We start from the raw sequence: 18,546 nt of genomic DNA on the forward strand, positions 1-18,546 counted from the left end.
AGTCTCTGGGCAATGCTATGTTGGACACCATGTTTTATTCTACGTGAGCATGCGAAGACGAAACGCATTTACTGATTTGTAGCAAATAGTTACAAAACTTTCACCATTCATAAACATTGTTGTTTTAAACATTTTCAATAGTTGCCAGTGATGAAAGACATGTGCTTTTCATTTTGTTGGAAGTTGAACGAGCTAACAGAGAAAATAATCTAACGTTCAAAAATTGCACTTTTTGATTTTTGACCCTATTGGCCATCCTTTGGTAAGGTCTTACTCAAATACAAAAATAACGCTTGCTTGCAATGATTTAGGAATGTACTGGCCCCTATTATCAGGGAACATACACACCATCACTTTAATCAACAGAAGTTTCCATGTTGTTTTTCTTCTGCTTGTAGTTTTGATTTACATTCTTATGTGTTTTTGGTGCCGTCTTTTAAATGGAAGAGACGTGTCCTTCAGAGCTCAGTCAGCTTGGCTGCATGTCTGCTGAGGGACCTGATGGACCCCAACAGATGGGTAAGCTTTACATCACACAGGCTCTGTGGACATGAGTCCAAGTGAATGCAGAAAGCATGAACAACCAGTCTTCCAGCTGTCTCACCAGATTGTAATACAATTAGCCAGATAATTTTTGTAAATCTTAAACACATTCAGGGGCAGCTGCTTTTGTCCCTGTGCTTGTGTGACATGAGTGACTCAGATCCTTGTGTCCATTGCTGCTGATTGTAGTCAACTGAAATGGTTTTCCAACTGTCTTGAAGGACTACCCCTTGAAGCTCATCCAGAGAATGCCAACAGTGTGCAAAGCAGTAATCAGAGCAAATGGTGGCTTTTTGTGTGAAGACTGTGTTGTTCTTTAAGGGCAATAGAATATTAAACATGTTTTCAGTTATTTCACCTTTTTTAGTTAAGTACATATCTCCACATGTGTTCATTCATAGTTTTGATACCTTCAGTGAGAATCTACCAATGTAAATGCTCATTACGATAAAGACAGCACATTGAATGAGAAAGTGTGTCCAAACCTTTGACCTGTACTGTATGACTCTTAACCAAAGCATAAAAAGATAGCTATGAAGACACCTTCCAGTTCACCAGTCAGCTAATGCATGATAGTATTTACATATCTTTTGTAAGATGTTTGCAGAGTATAGTAGACCTCCAATGATTGTCTCAAAGCAAGTTAGGATCCTCTGGGAGGCTCCATATCATGGCTCTTTTTTCATAATTGGCTTTGATCTATTCCACCTTCCCCACATTGCACCAATATTACTCAATATTGTTTTTTATATAAACATGTGTTTACTCAGATTCGGTGTCTTAGCTCAGAACCCTGTCCAACTTAGAGCTTCTGGTTTTCAAACAATGTCTGTTTAATTTGTTTTAATGTAAAAATGAAACCATGGACTTGTTAACATTACTGTGTTTTAGGGTGATAGCTTGATTTGTTGACCATTTATTTAATCAGAACAGTCCCTTAAACTGATGTCGCTGGTTTTAATGGGGGTTGTACAATTGTAGAACACAGTGATTTCTTATTTTTAGAGGAAGATAGATTATATAAAATATTTACTAAGAAATCGCAATGTAGCCATAGAAGTACTACTTGGTAAATATGTTGCGTGTTTGTACTTGTGTGTGTGTGTGCGTGCGTGTGCGTGCGTGTGTGTGTGTGTCTGCTCTGTCTTCTCCATCCCCAGTGAGTCGTGGTGGATGGCTGCTTATACTGAGCCAGGATCCTCTGAAGGGTTCTTCCTGTTAAAAGGGAGTTTTCCACTCCACTGTCACTAAATGCTTGCTTAGTATGAGGATTGCTGTAAAGACTCTGACACTAGTCAGTGACTCGATTCAACCTGCTGGGTTCCTTATATAGGAAACTTCTTACTGTGGTTTAATGAACTGAACTGTGTTGGAATGTTAACTGTGTGAAGTGCTTTGAGACTACTCTTATCGTGATTTGGTGCTATATAAATAAACTGAATTGAAATTGAATTTAATATTATGCCTTACACACTAGCATCGGCTCCAATCCACTCTACCCAGCCCAGCTGCATTCGTTCCACACTGCCTTAGGAAAAGGCTATCTAAATCCAGACCATGGGTCCCTGGAAGAACAAAAAAATTAATGCAAGTCAATGGAGTAAAAAGGCTATTTTCTAATTCCACTTGTTTTGTGCCATGGATTTCACAAATGATGTCCGTGAATTTTAAAGACACATTCTGATACCAGGCAAGTGCTTATTTTTGAGTCTCTGATTGCTCTTTTATGAGTATTATTTTTGGGCTACTGTCACCATAACCCACGCCTTACAAACTCCTAACTTTTTCAACAGAATCACTCATAACGGAGTATTTACTAGCATAGCAAACCAGAGCGGAAAAAACTGGAACCGGAACAACTTTTTTCACCTGTTGAGCTTGCCTTCAAAATAAAACATTAACCTTATAGTTTACTATTCTAACCCTTACAATTTGTTTGAGATAATTTGGCCACTCCGGCTATCCATAGATGTTTCCTGATTACACAGTGGAGGGAGGGGATTGGCTCGTCTCTCCACACAAGCAGGATGGAAAAACAGAACTCCGTTGGCGTTGAACGTTCCCAAATAATTAAAAACCAGGATGCCAAATACAAAGTTTAGAGCAGCACATTTACCCAGAGGCTCTCAGATTGGGCAAACTTGTGAGAATACATGTAATAGCCGCTTAGAGATGGAGCAACATGTCGCTAGCATAGCGGCTAATTGCTAGCATAGCATTTTGACCAGTTATATCAATATGAAGGTATAAAGTCATCTAGTATCTTGTTTATAAATTATATCGATATTTTAAAAATATCGATATATTGCCCAGCCCTACTACAGATAGAAGAATAGAATAGAAATAGAATAAAAATCTCTTTGTTGTCCCTCAGTGGGAAAAGTTTGCTTTCACAGCAGCAATTACATTCATTATAGGAGCAAAAGAGGAGAGTAAATGTTAATAATAAAGAGTATACAACTAAAACACATAAAATAGAAATACTTTAAATTCAAAAGATGAAAATTTTAAAAAAATGCTGAATATTTACACATTTTAAGGAATAAAATATTTTAAAAATGAGACAGAAGTAACCAATACCCCTATGTGTTTTATTTCAAATTGACTTGCTCGTGTGTAGTTTGTTAATTCCAGGTTAAGTTTTTATGCAAAAATAAGTTATTTTCCAAATAAAAAGATTCAACAAAACATATCTGTAAAGGAGAATGTGCACTTTTGCCGTAACTTTTCAATAATACTGAGTTTGGCCTTTAACTTTGTCCCAGTTTTTCATTTTGGCCCAGTGTGAATTTGAGTTTGACACCCCTGATTTAACGTTAAGCTCGTCTAAACAATTGAGTTGTCGTTTTCTACCTCCACATTTTATTTAAGACCAGATTGAATTGAGTCGAAATGTGATTAATCGATTCAGATCCTTATGAATCAAAATCGAATTGATTTAGGAAATTGGCCGCGATAACCAGCACCATAGAGGAGAGGAGATTATGTTGGGACGTCATATACAGTTGTGGTCAGAAGTTTACATACACTTGTAGAAAATATAATATAATGGCTCTACTGAGTGTCCCGTTATTTCTAAAACTCTGATTTTTCTCTGATAGAGTGATTGGAACAGATACTTATTTGTCACAAAAAACATTCATGAAGTTTGGTTCTTTAATGTCTTTATTATGGGTTAACAGAGAAAAGTGATCACATTTGCTGGGTCACAACTATACATACAGCAGTGCTAATATTTGGTTACATGTCCCTTAGCCATTTTCACTTCAATTAGGCGCTTTTGGTAGCCATCCACAAGCTTCTGGCAAGCTTCTGGTTGAATCTTTGACCACTCCTCTTGACAGAATTGGTGAAGTTCAGTTAAATTTGATGGCTTTCTGACATGGACTTGTTTCTTCAGCACTGTCCACATGTTTTCAATGGGGTTTAAGTCAGGACTTTGGGAAGGCCATTCTAAAACCCTTATTCTAGCCTGATTTAGCCATTCCTTTACCACTTTTGATGTGTGTTTGGGGTCATTGTCCTGTTGGAACACCCAACTGCGCCCAAGACCCAACCTTCGTACTGATGATTTTAGGTTATGTTGAAGAATGTGAAGGTAATCCTCCTTCTTCATTATCCCATTTACTCTCTGTAAAGCACCAGTTCCATTGGCAGCAAAACAACCCCACAGCATAATATTCCCACCACCATGCTTTACTGTAGGCATGGTGTTCTAGGGGGTTAAAGGCCTCACCTTTTCTCCTCCAAACATATTGCTGGGCATTGTGGCCAAAAAGCTCGATTTTCGTTTCGTCTGACCACAGAACTTTCCTCCAGAAGGTCTTATCTTTGTCCATGTGATCAGCAGCAAACTTCAGTCGAGCCTTAAGGTGCCGCTTTTGGAGCAAGGGCTTCCTTCTTGCACGGCAGCCTCTCAGTCCATGGAGATGCAAAACACGTTTGACTGTGGACAATGACACCTGTGTTCCAGCAGCTTCTAATTCTTGGCAGATCTGCTTTTTGCAGATTCTTGGTTCACTCTTTACCCTCCTGACCAATTTTCTCTCAGCAGCAGGTGATAGCTTGTGTTTTCTTCCTGATCTTGGCAGTGATGAAACAGTGCCATGCACCTTATACTTACAAACAATTGTTTGCACTGTTGCTCTTGGGACCTGAAGCTGCTTTGAAATGGCCCCAAGTGACATTCCTGACTTGTTCAAGTCAATAACTCGCTTTTTCAGATCCATGCTGAGCTCCTTTGACTTTCCCATTGCAGCGTTTGTGGGCGTTTGTATCCAATGAGCCCTATTTACCTGACCTAAGAGAAGTCACCCGCTGTAGTCACTCATAATCACTCACAAGAAGTTAAGAGGCCATGCTATGAAGCTCAGTTCACTGACACGTTTCTGAGTCACCAAAATTGCTAGTTCATGTTGCTGTATGTATATTTGTGACCCAGCAAATGTGATCACTTTTCTCTGTTAACCCATAATAAAGACATTAAAGAACCAAACTTCATGAATGTTTTTTGTGACAAAGAAGTATCTGTTCCAATCACTCTATCAGAGAAAAATCTTGAGTTTTAGAAATAACGGGACACTCAGTAGAGCCATTATATTATATTTTTTTACAAGTGTATGTAAACTTCTGACCACAACTGTATGCGGCTCACAGTACAACACAGGGTTTTCCTTACATAGGCGTAGCCGTGGCGGCCCGCCACGGTTGAAATCCCACCGCCACGCCTACAACATCTCAAGTTTTATTGATGTTTTTTTTTTTTTTTTGCGCCATTTCCCGAAGAAGCAGCGGGAACTACTGTGTTGTTGCTTGTGATCACAGCCGGCAGGTAGCAAGGAGGAGGAGGCAGGGCAGGGTGGTTACAGCTATGAGCGTACGGATAAAGCATTTTTGACGAATACGAGCATGAAACGAGTGTAAAACTCGTAAATATCTGTAATCGTGCTGAATGAAGTCCTCATTGGGTAACTGACTGTCTTCACGCTCTGTGATTGGCCAGTCAGATAGAGCGCCCGCCCCTCCCTACACACCAAACTGCAGCCGGGAGCTCCGTCAGCTCGGCCCAGGCATCAACGCACACACACAGACCGTAAAGCTGGGCGGACACTGTGTGACTTTTTCACTTTTTTGAGCCGATTTTCCACTCGTGCGAGAATCCACAAGATCAGGGCGAGTTTTGCGCTGAGCGTCGTGTAGTGTACAGGGGGTTACGAGAGGCGATCAACACAACGTGACCAGCTACCGATCAGCAATCGTGAGGCTCGCACGGACTTCTGGAGTGTTTGATATTTAGCTCATTCCTCATGAGGGTTGAAGCGGCGCAGCGAGCGGCTGCGACCCAAAAAGTATCAGAACCGCTCACGGCGCATTCGCAATCATGCATCAACTCCGCTCACTCGCTATTTCCCTAATAACACACGTTGTTCGTTTTTATTCCTACACGTTTTTTTACTCACAAAGATTGTCAAGAAAGTGTGTTTGTCGTGTTCATGTCAAATTAAACTGATCACAAAACACAGATTTACTTTCTTTATTTCGTTTCCTCATCCAGCCTCCATAAATCCCTGTGTGTCCTCCTGCAGCACTCCCGAAGGACAACAGGCAAAACAAGACAAAAAAGTCTGACGTGTTGAGTAAAAACTGCTATTTTTAACATATTTTTAGGTCCGACGTGTTGCTACCAGACGTACAGTGTGAGCACATGACTCATGAGATCTACCCTGCGCTGAAGTCGTACAGTTAGAGCTGAAGCTGTGTTACGAGTGAAAAAGTCGCACAGTGTCCGCCCAGCTTATTATAATGTTCCCTGTAATGCATCTTGATGTTCTTAACAAATAAATTAAATCAAAAATATTGGTCAATAATGCCAAATATGTAAATTTGTGTTTCAGTCATTTTTATACTGGCTTAAAAATACTTCATTAAGTCTACTAAGCAGGGGTGTAGAATGTTTTAATAGGGCCAGCCCAGTAATGGTCTTGGACCAAAATAAAGGGGTCAGAAAGTCAAATAAAGGGGGCAGAAGGAGATGTTTTTCCAGACGCCAAGAAAAATTAAATGCCAAATCCCCCTGCAAAGTGTGTCACTGAGAGTTTAAAACAGAAATTATTCTTGTACAAATATTGGTGTACTCACCTTTAATACTAGTTATTACAATGCAGCAGTCGCTGGATTGGTGCAGTTCAAAGTGGAGTGCATCAAATAAAACAATATTAACATAAAGGTGAGACGTGTCATCCCCCCCCCCCCCCCCCCCAACCCCCCACCGCCAACACCACCTCCACCACAGCTGGAAAAATTCCTAGGGGAAACACTGCAACAGCTTCAAGCTCAGCTTAATAGTGATCGTAGTAAGCAAGTCTTAGTTTCAACTGTGAAGAGAAGACAGAACTCGTGAAGACGGAACAAGTTGCAGCAAAAAAGCTACTGCTAAAATGTCAGAACAAGAGAAAGAGGCTTGCCTGTGCCATGAAACACCACCACTGGACTAGTGAAGACCGGAAAAAGGTATTATGGACTGATGAATCCAAATTTAAAATCTGCAGGATCTTTGTACGCCGCCGAGGAGGTGAAAGGATGGTTCCACAGTGTGTGGCATCAACTGTCAAACATGGAGGAGGAAGTGTGATGGTCTGGGGCTGTTTTGCTCGATTTAGAATACACTTTGGTCTATAAATTGATTCCATGATTTCTTTTTGAACTCCAATTGCTTATTTGTACTATGCTTTCATTTCAGAGTGCAATGTGACATTAAACGTCATCATTTCCAATAAAAAACTGGAAAAATTGGGGCGTTCTAAAACCTTTGACCGTTAGTGTATGTGTGATCCAGGACGTTAGGCAAAGCGGATTAGAAAATAGCTCTTTCAGCCCCATTGACTTGTATTTATTTTTTCGTTATTCCAGGAACCCGGGAGCTGACCGGAAAGGGAGGAGACTAAAGGTTGGTTTATGCTTGACGCGTCCGCGAGGTCCGCACGGCTCCGCGCGGAAAAGTTGCGTCATTTTGCGTCATTTTAACAACCACGCCCCTCCACCGCGTCTCCGCACGGCCCAAGATTTCCGCAACGCGCACCTCGGAAAATTTGTAACCACGCGGACGGTCGGACGCGGAAAAACATGGCGGACCGGCACGGCAGAGGTTCGTAAATACAGACATGATTCAGCTCTCAGAGATCACCGTGATCAACATGTTGTTAATAATTCTTGGAGGGAAATAGCTCGCACTGTCGGAAAAGACGAGAACGCTGTTAAAAATTCTGAAATACCATGTTGTAAACAGTGATTTCTACTTCTACTATGGTGTAGTGTTGGATGCATGCTGTAGAGCTCCATGCTGCCCCCTACAGTTTGGGAGAATATTGGCTCACCGCAGAGACGAGCCGCACAAACCATAAACGCTGCGAGTTGTGAAGCGCGTTCCAGCCGCGAGCCGCATCACCGCGCGGAAAGTGAATGCGTCAAGCATAAACCAAGCTTTAGGCTTCTTATGCAAACGTAATTGAGCATGTGTGGTCTGTGATGTCACGAGGGCATCTTAAAGCATGTGGGCGGGGCAAAAGAGCGCAGAGAGGACCACAGTGTCTCCATTATTAATTCAACTCAGTTCAATTCAAAAATACTTTATTAATCCCAGAGGGAAATTGATTAAACGAAAGCAGCCTGACCAGTCTTGCTTTTGGAGACTCTTGACTCTGATTTTGCATTCTGCTTTCTTGTGTCTGGCAGCACTGTGTGTGCCTCTTCACAGCAGTGAGGGACGGAGAAAAATGGCTTCAGTCAGAAGCTTGTTAACTTCACAGCATTCAGAAGAATAATGAAACACGCATGCGGGAAATCCTGTTGGCTGATTCTGTCTGCCAATCAAAGACTCCCCTTAGTGGTTAGGAGTGCTTTTGAGCCAGCCAATAAGTCAGCAGTGGGCATGTCTGCTCTGTTTGGCTCCAGGCAGACCACCTCGGGAAGAGGGCTGAAAAGACGTCCGGTTGCCCGCTGGAAAATGCAAAGCTCCTACCTAAATGAGACAACTCTCAACCCAGTCCAGGTGGAATGGAGCTGATGCTAGTGTGTAAGGGCCATAAGAAGTGTGGACATAAATTTCCAAACACAAACTTGTTCATGTTACTTCTGTAAAATCCTTCTGATTCATGTTAATCAGTTTCATCCAGAGGACTGAGTGTGGCCAGTGATGTGGATTTAATGCTGAATGCTAACACAAAACTATCTTTGATTTTCAGAATTCCTGGAAGGTGGAATTGGCCACGTGGAGATGCTGTTTAGGTGTAACTACCTAGCACTCGTGGGAGGTGGAAAGAAACCCAAGTACCCCACTAACAAAGGTATTTTTTATAAATATTGAGAGGCTGCATATATAGTATCTCCAGTTGAAAGCAAAGTGTTGATGTCTTCTAAGGCTGAACAAGAAGCAGTATTTTGCTCATGACTGACATAGGAGCTGTTGTGTGACCTATTTTACACATCCAGTGTTTGATGGATGAATTCATGTTCATGGAAACATTTGGTCGTTTTATTCTAAAATGGCCAAGAGTTTCAGTTTTGTGCTTCCACAGATAAGGACTTGTAAACGTGCATCTCTGCTATGGTTCCATTCCAGCTTGTTGTTCAGGTCGACACCCAAGAACTTTTACGTGTCCACTACCTCAGTGTGGACTCTTAAAGGTTTTGGCCAGACTCTGCAATAAAATAGTAGAAATTCAGTATAACTACACTTTACCATCTATATAAATATGAACTGGGTTCAGTTTTTCATTTTAAGGACTTTTGTCATAAATCATTACAGAAAATCCAAATCCTCTCCTCCAGACAGTGAAGAACTGTGTTTCGCATACGTCACTCCAGCACGTAAAACAAGGTAGCCGCTGTTGCTAGTCTCGTGAATAACTGTATTTTGTTTACTTTCGTGCTCTTAATTATTACGGAAAATGGCGTTTACAGCTGCAGCAAAAGGTCTGAGCCATATGTCCATGTCCTACACGCATTTTAAACTAACACAGGTCTGATCTAAAATAATAACCTACATCTATAAATCCATCTGGAACCACACTGATACTTCTGGACTCCAGAGTCTTGTTAGCATGACTGCAGCAAAACTGCTTACTGGGTTAGCTCCGGAAAAGAAAAAGGTAGTCATTCGGGAAAGCTACGACACACACAGATATAATCTAAAAGATGATCCCCATATTTCAACAACAGATCCTCCTGGTACAGTTAGAAACTTCGTGTCATCCTGGATTAGTGCAAACAATGAGCCGAGCCAGCGAGTTACTTCAGCATCTGGAAGATTTATTCTGGTAAGCTATTCATTAAAATGTTTCTGAAGTTATATCAATATATACATGGAGCGGTATAACTGGCAGCACATTATTTTATTTATCTGTAGATTACTGAATTATATTGGGACACATGATGGAGCTAAGACCAGCTTAGAGCTCCCGGTGGAGCACAGAAATGAAATATTTAACAAAAGTCAACAAACTGTACCAATTTTGGTTCTGAAGATGAACAGAATCTTCCTCAATATCCAAATCGGGTCGCGGGTCTTCTGAGTCAAACGGTCTAAAACATGTCTGCACCTCCGGTGGTGATATCTAGCTAGCGGGGTCGGAGTTCGGTTGAACTTCCGATAATTCAGTATTAGTTCTCGTTGCCGTGTCCTATTCAATGAGAACCATTCAAAGGAATTTAGCCTCTGGCCAGTATCATTAAGGTTCAGCTGATACTTGTTCACAAATTTATGTGTCCCTAAATCACAAGTGATGAGGCCAACTATGGCAGAGTCGTCGGAGAACTTCTGTTGGTTGCATCCTGGGGAGTTTATGGAGAAGTGTGCAGTAAGGCTGAACGATTTTGGGAAAACATTCAATTGCAGTTTTTGTAGGAGAAATTGCAATTTCTGTTTGATTCACAATTTTCTTCAAATCAAGGTTTAACACATTATTTAAAATATAGTGAAATTAAAAGCTAATAATTTTTCCCATTATTTTATTTTAATCTTTTATTTTTTATGTGCTTATGAAGCAAATTGTAATTTTTATCTAGAGGATAGAAGCTCTTTATAAATGTACATTTTTCTTGTCCTTGTGGGCTTCAGATATGTATCTATTTAACAGTGAGTTAGTGACCTCTGACCTTTATATGTTATACATATGTGTGACAATAATCTGTTGAAATAATTTGAAAAAAGAGCCATCAATGTGACCTTTAGCAAAACATTTTCTACCACGAGGTTTACGCAGTCCCTTTGCTCAAAAGACAGACTAACAGAATTGTTCAGAAAATTATTTCAGTTCATTAAATAATTAGGAATTATTATGAAACCCTAGAAAACATATGAATATAATTTCATCTAGATAAATTGCATTTCTTGCAAAAATGTTGTTTGAATGCTGTATGCTGAAACTGTAAGCTGAAGCTGCTGAAAAGCTGAACTGAAGCTGAAAATAAGCAAAACTGTCCAAATGAGCTGAATGTATTGAAAGATTGTGAAGCCAAAAGCACCAACAAGTGAATGAAGCACAAAAAGTAGGTGAAGAATGGAGTATTTTCAGAAGCAGCACACTGCCCCGCTAAAGAAAGGATTGGTTTTTTTTCCCCCCGTGAGCCACTTCTGAGATGTGTCAATTACTGCAGTCGACATAGGGTTAGACAGGAAATCACACAGTTTCAAAAGTGTACATGGAGCATGGCTCCAAGAGACTTTTTTTGTAGATTCTGAGACACTACATCAGTGTACAAAATTTCGTAATCCTCAGTCAAAGCATGGCTTGGGGCTGACGGTTCTAATGGTCTTCAGAAAATGGGCCACGCCCACCAGATTTTCACATTAATGTCTTTGGGGGGTTGGACAAGGATCACCCAGTAGAAATTTTGTGTGCTATAAAAACTGGACAGCTGAAATGCCTAAACACCTGTTGTTGGAGTAGGACTAGTTAAACAGTTAAATTTTTACAATTAACTGAAATGATGAATTGTGAGGCAAATGTATGGCCACAGTAGGGCTGCACGATATTAGGAAAACCTGCAATATTCTATAACAGTGCTTAATATTGTGATATCGATGTTACTCGCGATAAATGAACAAATACTAAAGTATGCAGTGTTGATGTCGTCTGGTGTGTGATGTCTGCTCTGTGTTCAAAGCAAACAAAAACTAATGCATGAATTCCATTAAAACATAAAATTTTTATTGCAAAAATATGCAGCTGTACCTGCTACTGTATTAGCAACAAAACAACAAACTGCATGCATGCAGTTTCTCAGTGACTTTAAAACATCACCTCCACCATAAAACTTTTTCTGATGCTCCAAATACAGAAAAACATCCCTTACCAGGGTTTTAGAATAAATAAAAAATATCAGAAAATAAGTTTAAATGTTAAATAATAGTTAACATCACTTAAATGCAACAGCAAATTCATTGCTACTGAGCATTTTCTCCACTTATGTGGTTATGATATAAGGCTGTTGCTGTAATTGGGAAGTGAACTGTGCTGGCCCAAACTAGGAGAATATTAAGATTTTCTGAGGGAAAGAGAAAAACAATTGTCTACCTTTCAGAAGAGGAACTGGCTAAAAACTACATGGAAAATATGTGAAAACGTTTGTTTTTAACCCCAAAATTGAACAAGTTTACCTAGATCTTAAAAGCAGCTCAGATGATGAAACTGCAACTATGATTCTGGTAACAAGCTAACAAATTGAACTAGCTCTTCTAAGACAACCGGCTAGCAGAGCTTCTGACTGACAGTTTATGTGTAGCAGCAAATCAACTATCCTGATTAACAAGGTTATAAACGCTCATGAAGGAAAAATCACTTTGATGTGTGGGGGAACCTTTCCAGGCCCTCTTTAGCAGGGTGGGACTGGGAGGAGAGTGCTGTAGCCTTTTAGCTGGAAGCTAACCGGAGCCTGGGGCTAACATCACCACCCGGTGGAACACTAGCGACATGGAGGTGGGTTGGTTCACCGGCACGTGTCGGAGTCAACCCGGTTATTATCAGCTGCTTAACGACACCGAGCGGACTCACGTTCACGTTTGAAAGCGGTGCTGATTCCAGAAACCTCAGCACAAAGTGCGTTCGTTGCTCTGAGCCAGCATGACGAACAAGGGAACGGCACCGCTAACTCAGTTTGGGTGTTGCATTCCACCCATCCGTAGGGGGCGGGCGTATTACGTGAACGGACCCATCTGATTGGCTGCTTATCAGAAGGGCTACATTTGATTGGTCAAATAATACTTCCGCGTAAAAAACAGAGCTGGTTTACAAAAAGTTGATGTATGACACGGATGGAAATGTTTGAACCAAACATTTATCGCCATTTTTACGTGCTTTGCGATGGGCCTATCGCACGTCTTGTTATCCCGATGACGATAATTTTTCGATATATTGTGCAGCCCTAGGCCACAGCATTACGCCTGACTTTGCCGTGCCACCACAGCCCCGCCTTCTTTCGAAAACTCCCTTAATGTGACGCCAATCAACCCTCAGTTGTCTTAGGTTACCAGTTATGAATTTGTGGTGATTAGGTGAAATGAGGGGATTTGGGTCCTATTACGGTAAAATTTGACCTTTTTTGTCCTAAGGGGGCGGGGCTTGTGTGATGTCATCATTCAACCATTTCCTTTTTCTTTCGGGACGGATAACAAATTACCATAAAAAATTTGTAACTTTAGGGATGCTCTGATCAGAAATCTGGTCCGTTCACATGATTTTCAGGAAATCTGTATTGGTGGGAAAAATCTGATTTAACCACATCGTATGCATTCCCGCAATGAATGACAGCTGTAGTAGCAGCTGACCAACCAGTAGTTAAATGCTCCGACAGACAGGTAGATCCATGGAGGAGGAGAGATAAACAGAATTAGTGAGCAAACACAAGAAATAAGATGTCAAAAAAGGAGTGTGCTTCTCTTGACAGTGGGAATGATGTTGGGAAAAAACAACTTTGTGGTCATAAACTTCGAGCTGCTGCTTATCATGAGACCGAAGAGATGATAATTCTGACTAGACTGGATATCAGATTTTACAGCAGCCCTGATGATCATTTATGAAGTTTCTTGTTAAATGCATAAACCTTCACCTCTAGCTTATTGTATTTGGTTCATGGCCTTTCAATCTATAGTTTTATTATTGGTGTAAATATAAATAATATGAGGAAAGCATCCATATATACTGGCCTAAGTCTTGTCTGTCTACAGAGAGAGGTTGTATGTGTGTGTGTGTGTGTGTATCTATACATTATATATATATATATATATATATATATATATATATATATATAACCCATTATAATCATATCATTAGTTGTTGTAGTCATATTTACAATAATTTCCCTTAGACCAAAACAATCTACTCGCTCATCTCTGTCTCCATGTGTGCACATCTCTCCCTGCTCTAGCTCAACTCGACTTACAAATCAAAGTAGCCTCTCCCCCAGCCTATCACAGACTGCTCTCTTTCATCCAATCACAGCATGTCCAGGAAATAATGCTTTCCAGAATAAACAGCCAATCTTTCTGCTGCTAAGCAACCGGTCACCATCCACTGGCTGCAAGAGTGATACTTAGTTGTAATTTATGTGTCGTGTCCATCGTCGTGTCACAACCTGTCCTGTCTCCCCACTCTGTTCAGTCCTGTGTCTCTCCTGATTGCTCCCACCTGCCTCTCGTCTCCCAATCACTGTAGATCCCAGCTCCTCGTGTATTTAAACCCACCCAGTTCTGTGTTCCTGGTCTGTCCATTGTTTCAGTGTCCCGTGTGCTCTTCATTAAAACCCCTTTTTTGTGATCGTTCTTGCCTGCCTGCCTTGTTTCTCCCGCAACTTGGATCCTCAACCGCAACTCTCCCACGCATGTGACATCATGATTAGGGTGACCATTTGTTGACTTTCATTAAAGAGACACTTTGCCCATTCCAGCTAAATAGTTAAAAATGACTACTTGCTGGTTAGATTTATTTATTTTGTCTTTTAATTGTTAATTCAAGGACACTTCATTTGTTCCATATCATAACAATGTTATTTATATATTAAAACTGTCTCAGCTGTGCACTCATTTGGCAGAATAAAGACAAATATTAATTTGTTCTTAATTGTCAAATTGCAGTAGGATTTGAACCAAGCTAGTTGTAATTATACTAATTAAATAAATGACCACATTAAGTGCAGTAGACTGAAATGAATAGCGTTATTTGTAAATGTCTAATTTTAATGGATCTATATAACATCTTTCTTCAACACAGACCCTGCTAATAAATTGATTTGGGGTTATTTTTTGATAAAAAGAAGAGAACATGCAAGAAGGCAAGAAAGAAAAAGAAAGTGATAAAATAACAAGTTCTGTTGAATGTTCTTCAAATAATGAAAGAATTGACAAAGTCTTTGCAGAGTGTGCTGGTGAAATTTCTCAGTCATCCAGGTCATGGCAATCCAAAAGGGTTCAAATGATGTCCAGATGCCTTCATTTGAACTCTTTTGGATTTGCAGAGTGTGACAAAACATATTCAACAGCAGCTCCTGTGACTAAGCCCCTCCCCCCATCTCTCAATCCTAGTGATGTCCTTGGCTTGGAAATGGTTAGATATAAAGGTAAACTGTAAATAAGAAAAATCTTCAGTAGGACCAAAAGTTTGTGTTGGGAGCAAATTCACTCATCTAATTTGCATATTATGATGTCACCAGGCAAATAGATCAATCAACAAAGACCAGACCTGCTGGCAATTGTAAGTTTCATCCCTCTATTTACCCTCTTCATGCAGCACTCGTCTCTCCCTCTTGTCCTCTAACTGACTGGGAACCTCTCGGTGGGAGACAGTTTTTAAATTCTAAAATCTCAGAGGTTTTCCATGTAAATGCACCCATAAGTGTTTCTCAGCCTGAAGTTACACATCTCCACTATCTTCTGGTGTAAAGTAGTAACTTCATGAGGGGTCATATTTGTAGCTGTAGCTCCTTAAAGTTAGTAATGACTTTTCTTGTAATATTGCAACTTTGGCGCTTAAAGGGTTAAGCCCCTTGTTAAGAAACCAGGTATGGACCAAGTCTATGGCGTTTAAAGCGTGCCACAACCCGTGCACGCGCATTTGGTCCACAGCGCGCGTGTGAACGGGACTCGCGAGCGCAAATATACATGGCAGCGCGCGTGTGAACGGGACTCGCGAGCGGAAATATACATGGCGAGAGGTCATTTGTGCACTGAGAGGGAGCAAACTGTGTCTGTGAGCGCACAAGGATGTGCACAAGTGACAAACCTGCGTGCGCGCGTTGTCAACGAGCACACGGCAGAGGAAAACGTGCGCGCGCGGCAGCCTCTGTGCGCGCTCGGCAGCCTCTCTGCGCGCTCGGTTTCTGACTCCTGCTCGCTCGGCTGTAAGGGCTTTTGGCACTCTGGAGGCGTGGCCTGTGGCAGATCTTGTATGTCCTCTGATTGGTTAGTTCACCCCGCACTTTACCCTCTATCTATATAAAAAAGTCTGATATTCAGTAGTTGCTGGCATAGCTCAGCTGGGAGAGCGGGTGACTCTCGCCCCGGAGGATCCAGGTTCGAGTCCGGGCAAGGAAAATGTAGTAGATGTCATGTTAATTTTTCTTAATTTCAGGTATTTTACAGTTGTGACCGTTCAACTGTCATTAAACGTCCGAATGTTTGCTGGGCAGTGTTTTAAAAAGTGCACATAAGCTAGATGGTTTTAACCATATAAAATTACATTTTTTGTGATACTGGAAAAATACATACTGAAATAAAACTACTGGTTGAAAACTTTATGACTGTGGTTGTACAATATATGACTCACTAATACACTGCAAACTCCCTTAGAGTGGGGCTTCCAGAGAGAGAGAGAGAGAGAGAGAGAGAGAAAGAGAGAGAGAGAGAAGTTCTTGCCTCATTAATGAATTGTTTATTTTTTTCAGTATTTAATTGACAAATTATCCTTTCAAATAATTAATTGATGAGTTACATAATTGTCCATTTAGAATTGTTGAATGGACTGAGTCAAGTTTGGTGCACTTTATATATTTCAAAACATGTTTTTTTTATTTTAATGATGCATATAAATAATTTAAATGTTAATTTAATGAAATATTTCTATTTTTTCATTACCTCACCCTTGTTTTGACAAAAACGGGACCTTGCTGGATAATATCATGGAGAAACTATTTGTTCACAGTACATGGCTCAGTGAGGATCTGTGTAAAGGAGGAGATACTCAGAAATCTGTCTGCAGATTGTTACAACCCAGACTGGAAGTGGTGGGCTGTAATAAGAAAGGAGACCAAACAGAGGAGTGGGGGTTCAACAACTGATTTATTTAACAAAAGTAAGGATTTACTAAAGCAAGTTAGTGAACAGAAAATGGCCATCTCAAGGTTTTACTCGGATGTCCCTCAGCAGGGTGCAGCACTGTTGAAGGTCATCTGAATGAAAGCTTGATATGCAGTTTCTTTATGAAATGGACAATTATGTAACTCATCAATTAATTATTTGAAAGGATAATTTGTCAATTAAATACTGAAAAAAATAAACAATTCATTAATGAGGCAAGAACTTTTCTCTCTCTCTCTCTCTCTCTCTCTCTCTCTGGAAGCCCCACTCTAAGGGAGTTTGCAGTGTATTAGTGAGTCATATATTGTACAACCACAGTCATAAAGTTTTCAATCAGTAGTTTTATTTCAGTATGTATTTTTCCAGTATCACAAAAAATGTAATTTTATATGGTTAAAACCATCTAGCTTATGTGCACTTTTTAAAACACTGCCCAGCAAACATTCGGACGTTTAATGACAGTTGAACGGTCACAACTGTAAAATACCTGAAATTAAGAAAAATTAACATGACGTCTACTACATTTTCCTTGCCCGGACTCGAACCTGGATCCTCCGGGGAGAGAGTCACCCGCTCTCCCAGCTGAGCTATGCCAGCAACTACTGAACATCAGACTTTTTTATATAAATAGAGGGTAAAGTGCGGGGTGAACTAACCAATCAGAGGACAGACAAAATCTGCCACAGGCCACGCCTCCAGAGTGCCAAAAGCCCTTACAGCCGAGCGAGCAGGAGTCAGAAACCGAGCGCGCAGAGAGGCTGCCGAGCGCGCACAGAGGCTGCCGCGCGCGCACGTTTTCCTCTGCCGTGTGCTCGTTGACAACGCGCGCACGCAGGTTTGTCACTTGTGCACATCCTTGTGCGCTCACAGACACAGTTTGCTCCCTCTCTGTGCACAAATGACCTCTCGCCATGTATATTTTCGCTCGCGAGTCCCGTTCACACGCGCGCTGTGGACCCAATGCGCGTGCACGGGTTGTGACACGGGTATGACGCGATACAAGCCCCCACAATGCGGGTCAAAAATTGAGGCAAACGCGGAACTGAAATAAATTGCAGTTCCACCCTCATCCACTAGGGGCTGGTGTCAGAAGCGAGCAAATCCTCATTGACTCCCATGTTAAAAATATCAATTTCACAGCAGAAATAAACATGTTTACAGCCTGGTACCAAAACATGTTTTTAAATTATCTAGTTTACACTCATGACAACTCTGAGGGGGTGAATTTTTTCTCACTCTTCTGTTTAAGTGTATTAAAAGCCTAAAATTCTGTATAATTAATGAGCATCCAACCCACGTGACCACAGAGCTAGCTCTGGGGAAATGCCTCAGTACAGCCTCGGCCTCGCCGGAAAACTGCTCCGTCAGTTTCAGTCTCTCAACTTAGACCATTAGTTGTAGCGTTTGTGTATTCTTTTTTGGGATATTATTTGTGCACATGTTGGACAAAATGACTTGCTGTGGCATTAATTGCACTAATAGAGCATCCAAATAGTCTCCACTTCATTTTCTTCGGTAAGTAAAATTTTATTTATGTATTTTAGGTCACTGCCGAGCTGAGCTTAGATTTTAACATGTACTGTTTAACCATGAAATTTAAATGTAATAGGGTAAACCCAGTGCGTTTAACATAATGCTGCACTTTAGAAAATGGGTTG

The 18,546-nt window shown here is 40.8% G+C and overlaps 1 protein-coding gene across 4 annotated transcripts in view; it reads left to right on the forward strand.

The window, feature by feature from the left end:
• Positions 1-18,546, forward strand: part of wdr45b (WD repeat domain 45B) — a 107,384-nt gene that overhangs the window by 54,267 nt on the left and 34,571 nt on the right. For 2 of the 4 annotated variants that reach the window (XM_070553006.1, XM_070553008.1), the window contains 2 exons: positions 448-519; positions 8,784-8,885. In XM_070553006.1, the coding sequence (XP_070409107.1) occupies positions 448-519; positions 8,784-8,885 (174 nt within the window). The remainder of the gene's footprint in view (positions 1-447; positions 520-8,783; positions 8,886-18,546) is intronic. The other 2 variants (XM_070553007.1, XM_070553009.1) reach the window with 1 other exon arrangement.

This window comes from Nothobranchius furzeri, chromosome 7, assembly GCF_043380555.1.
Source record: "Nothobranchius furzeri strain GRZ-AD chromosome 7, NfurGRZ-RIMD1, whole genome shotgun sequence".
NCBI lineage: Eukaryota > Metazoa > Chordata > Actinopteri > Cyprinodontiformes > Nothobranchiidae > Nothobranchius > Nothobranchius furzeri.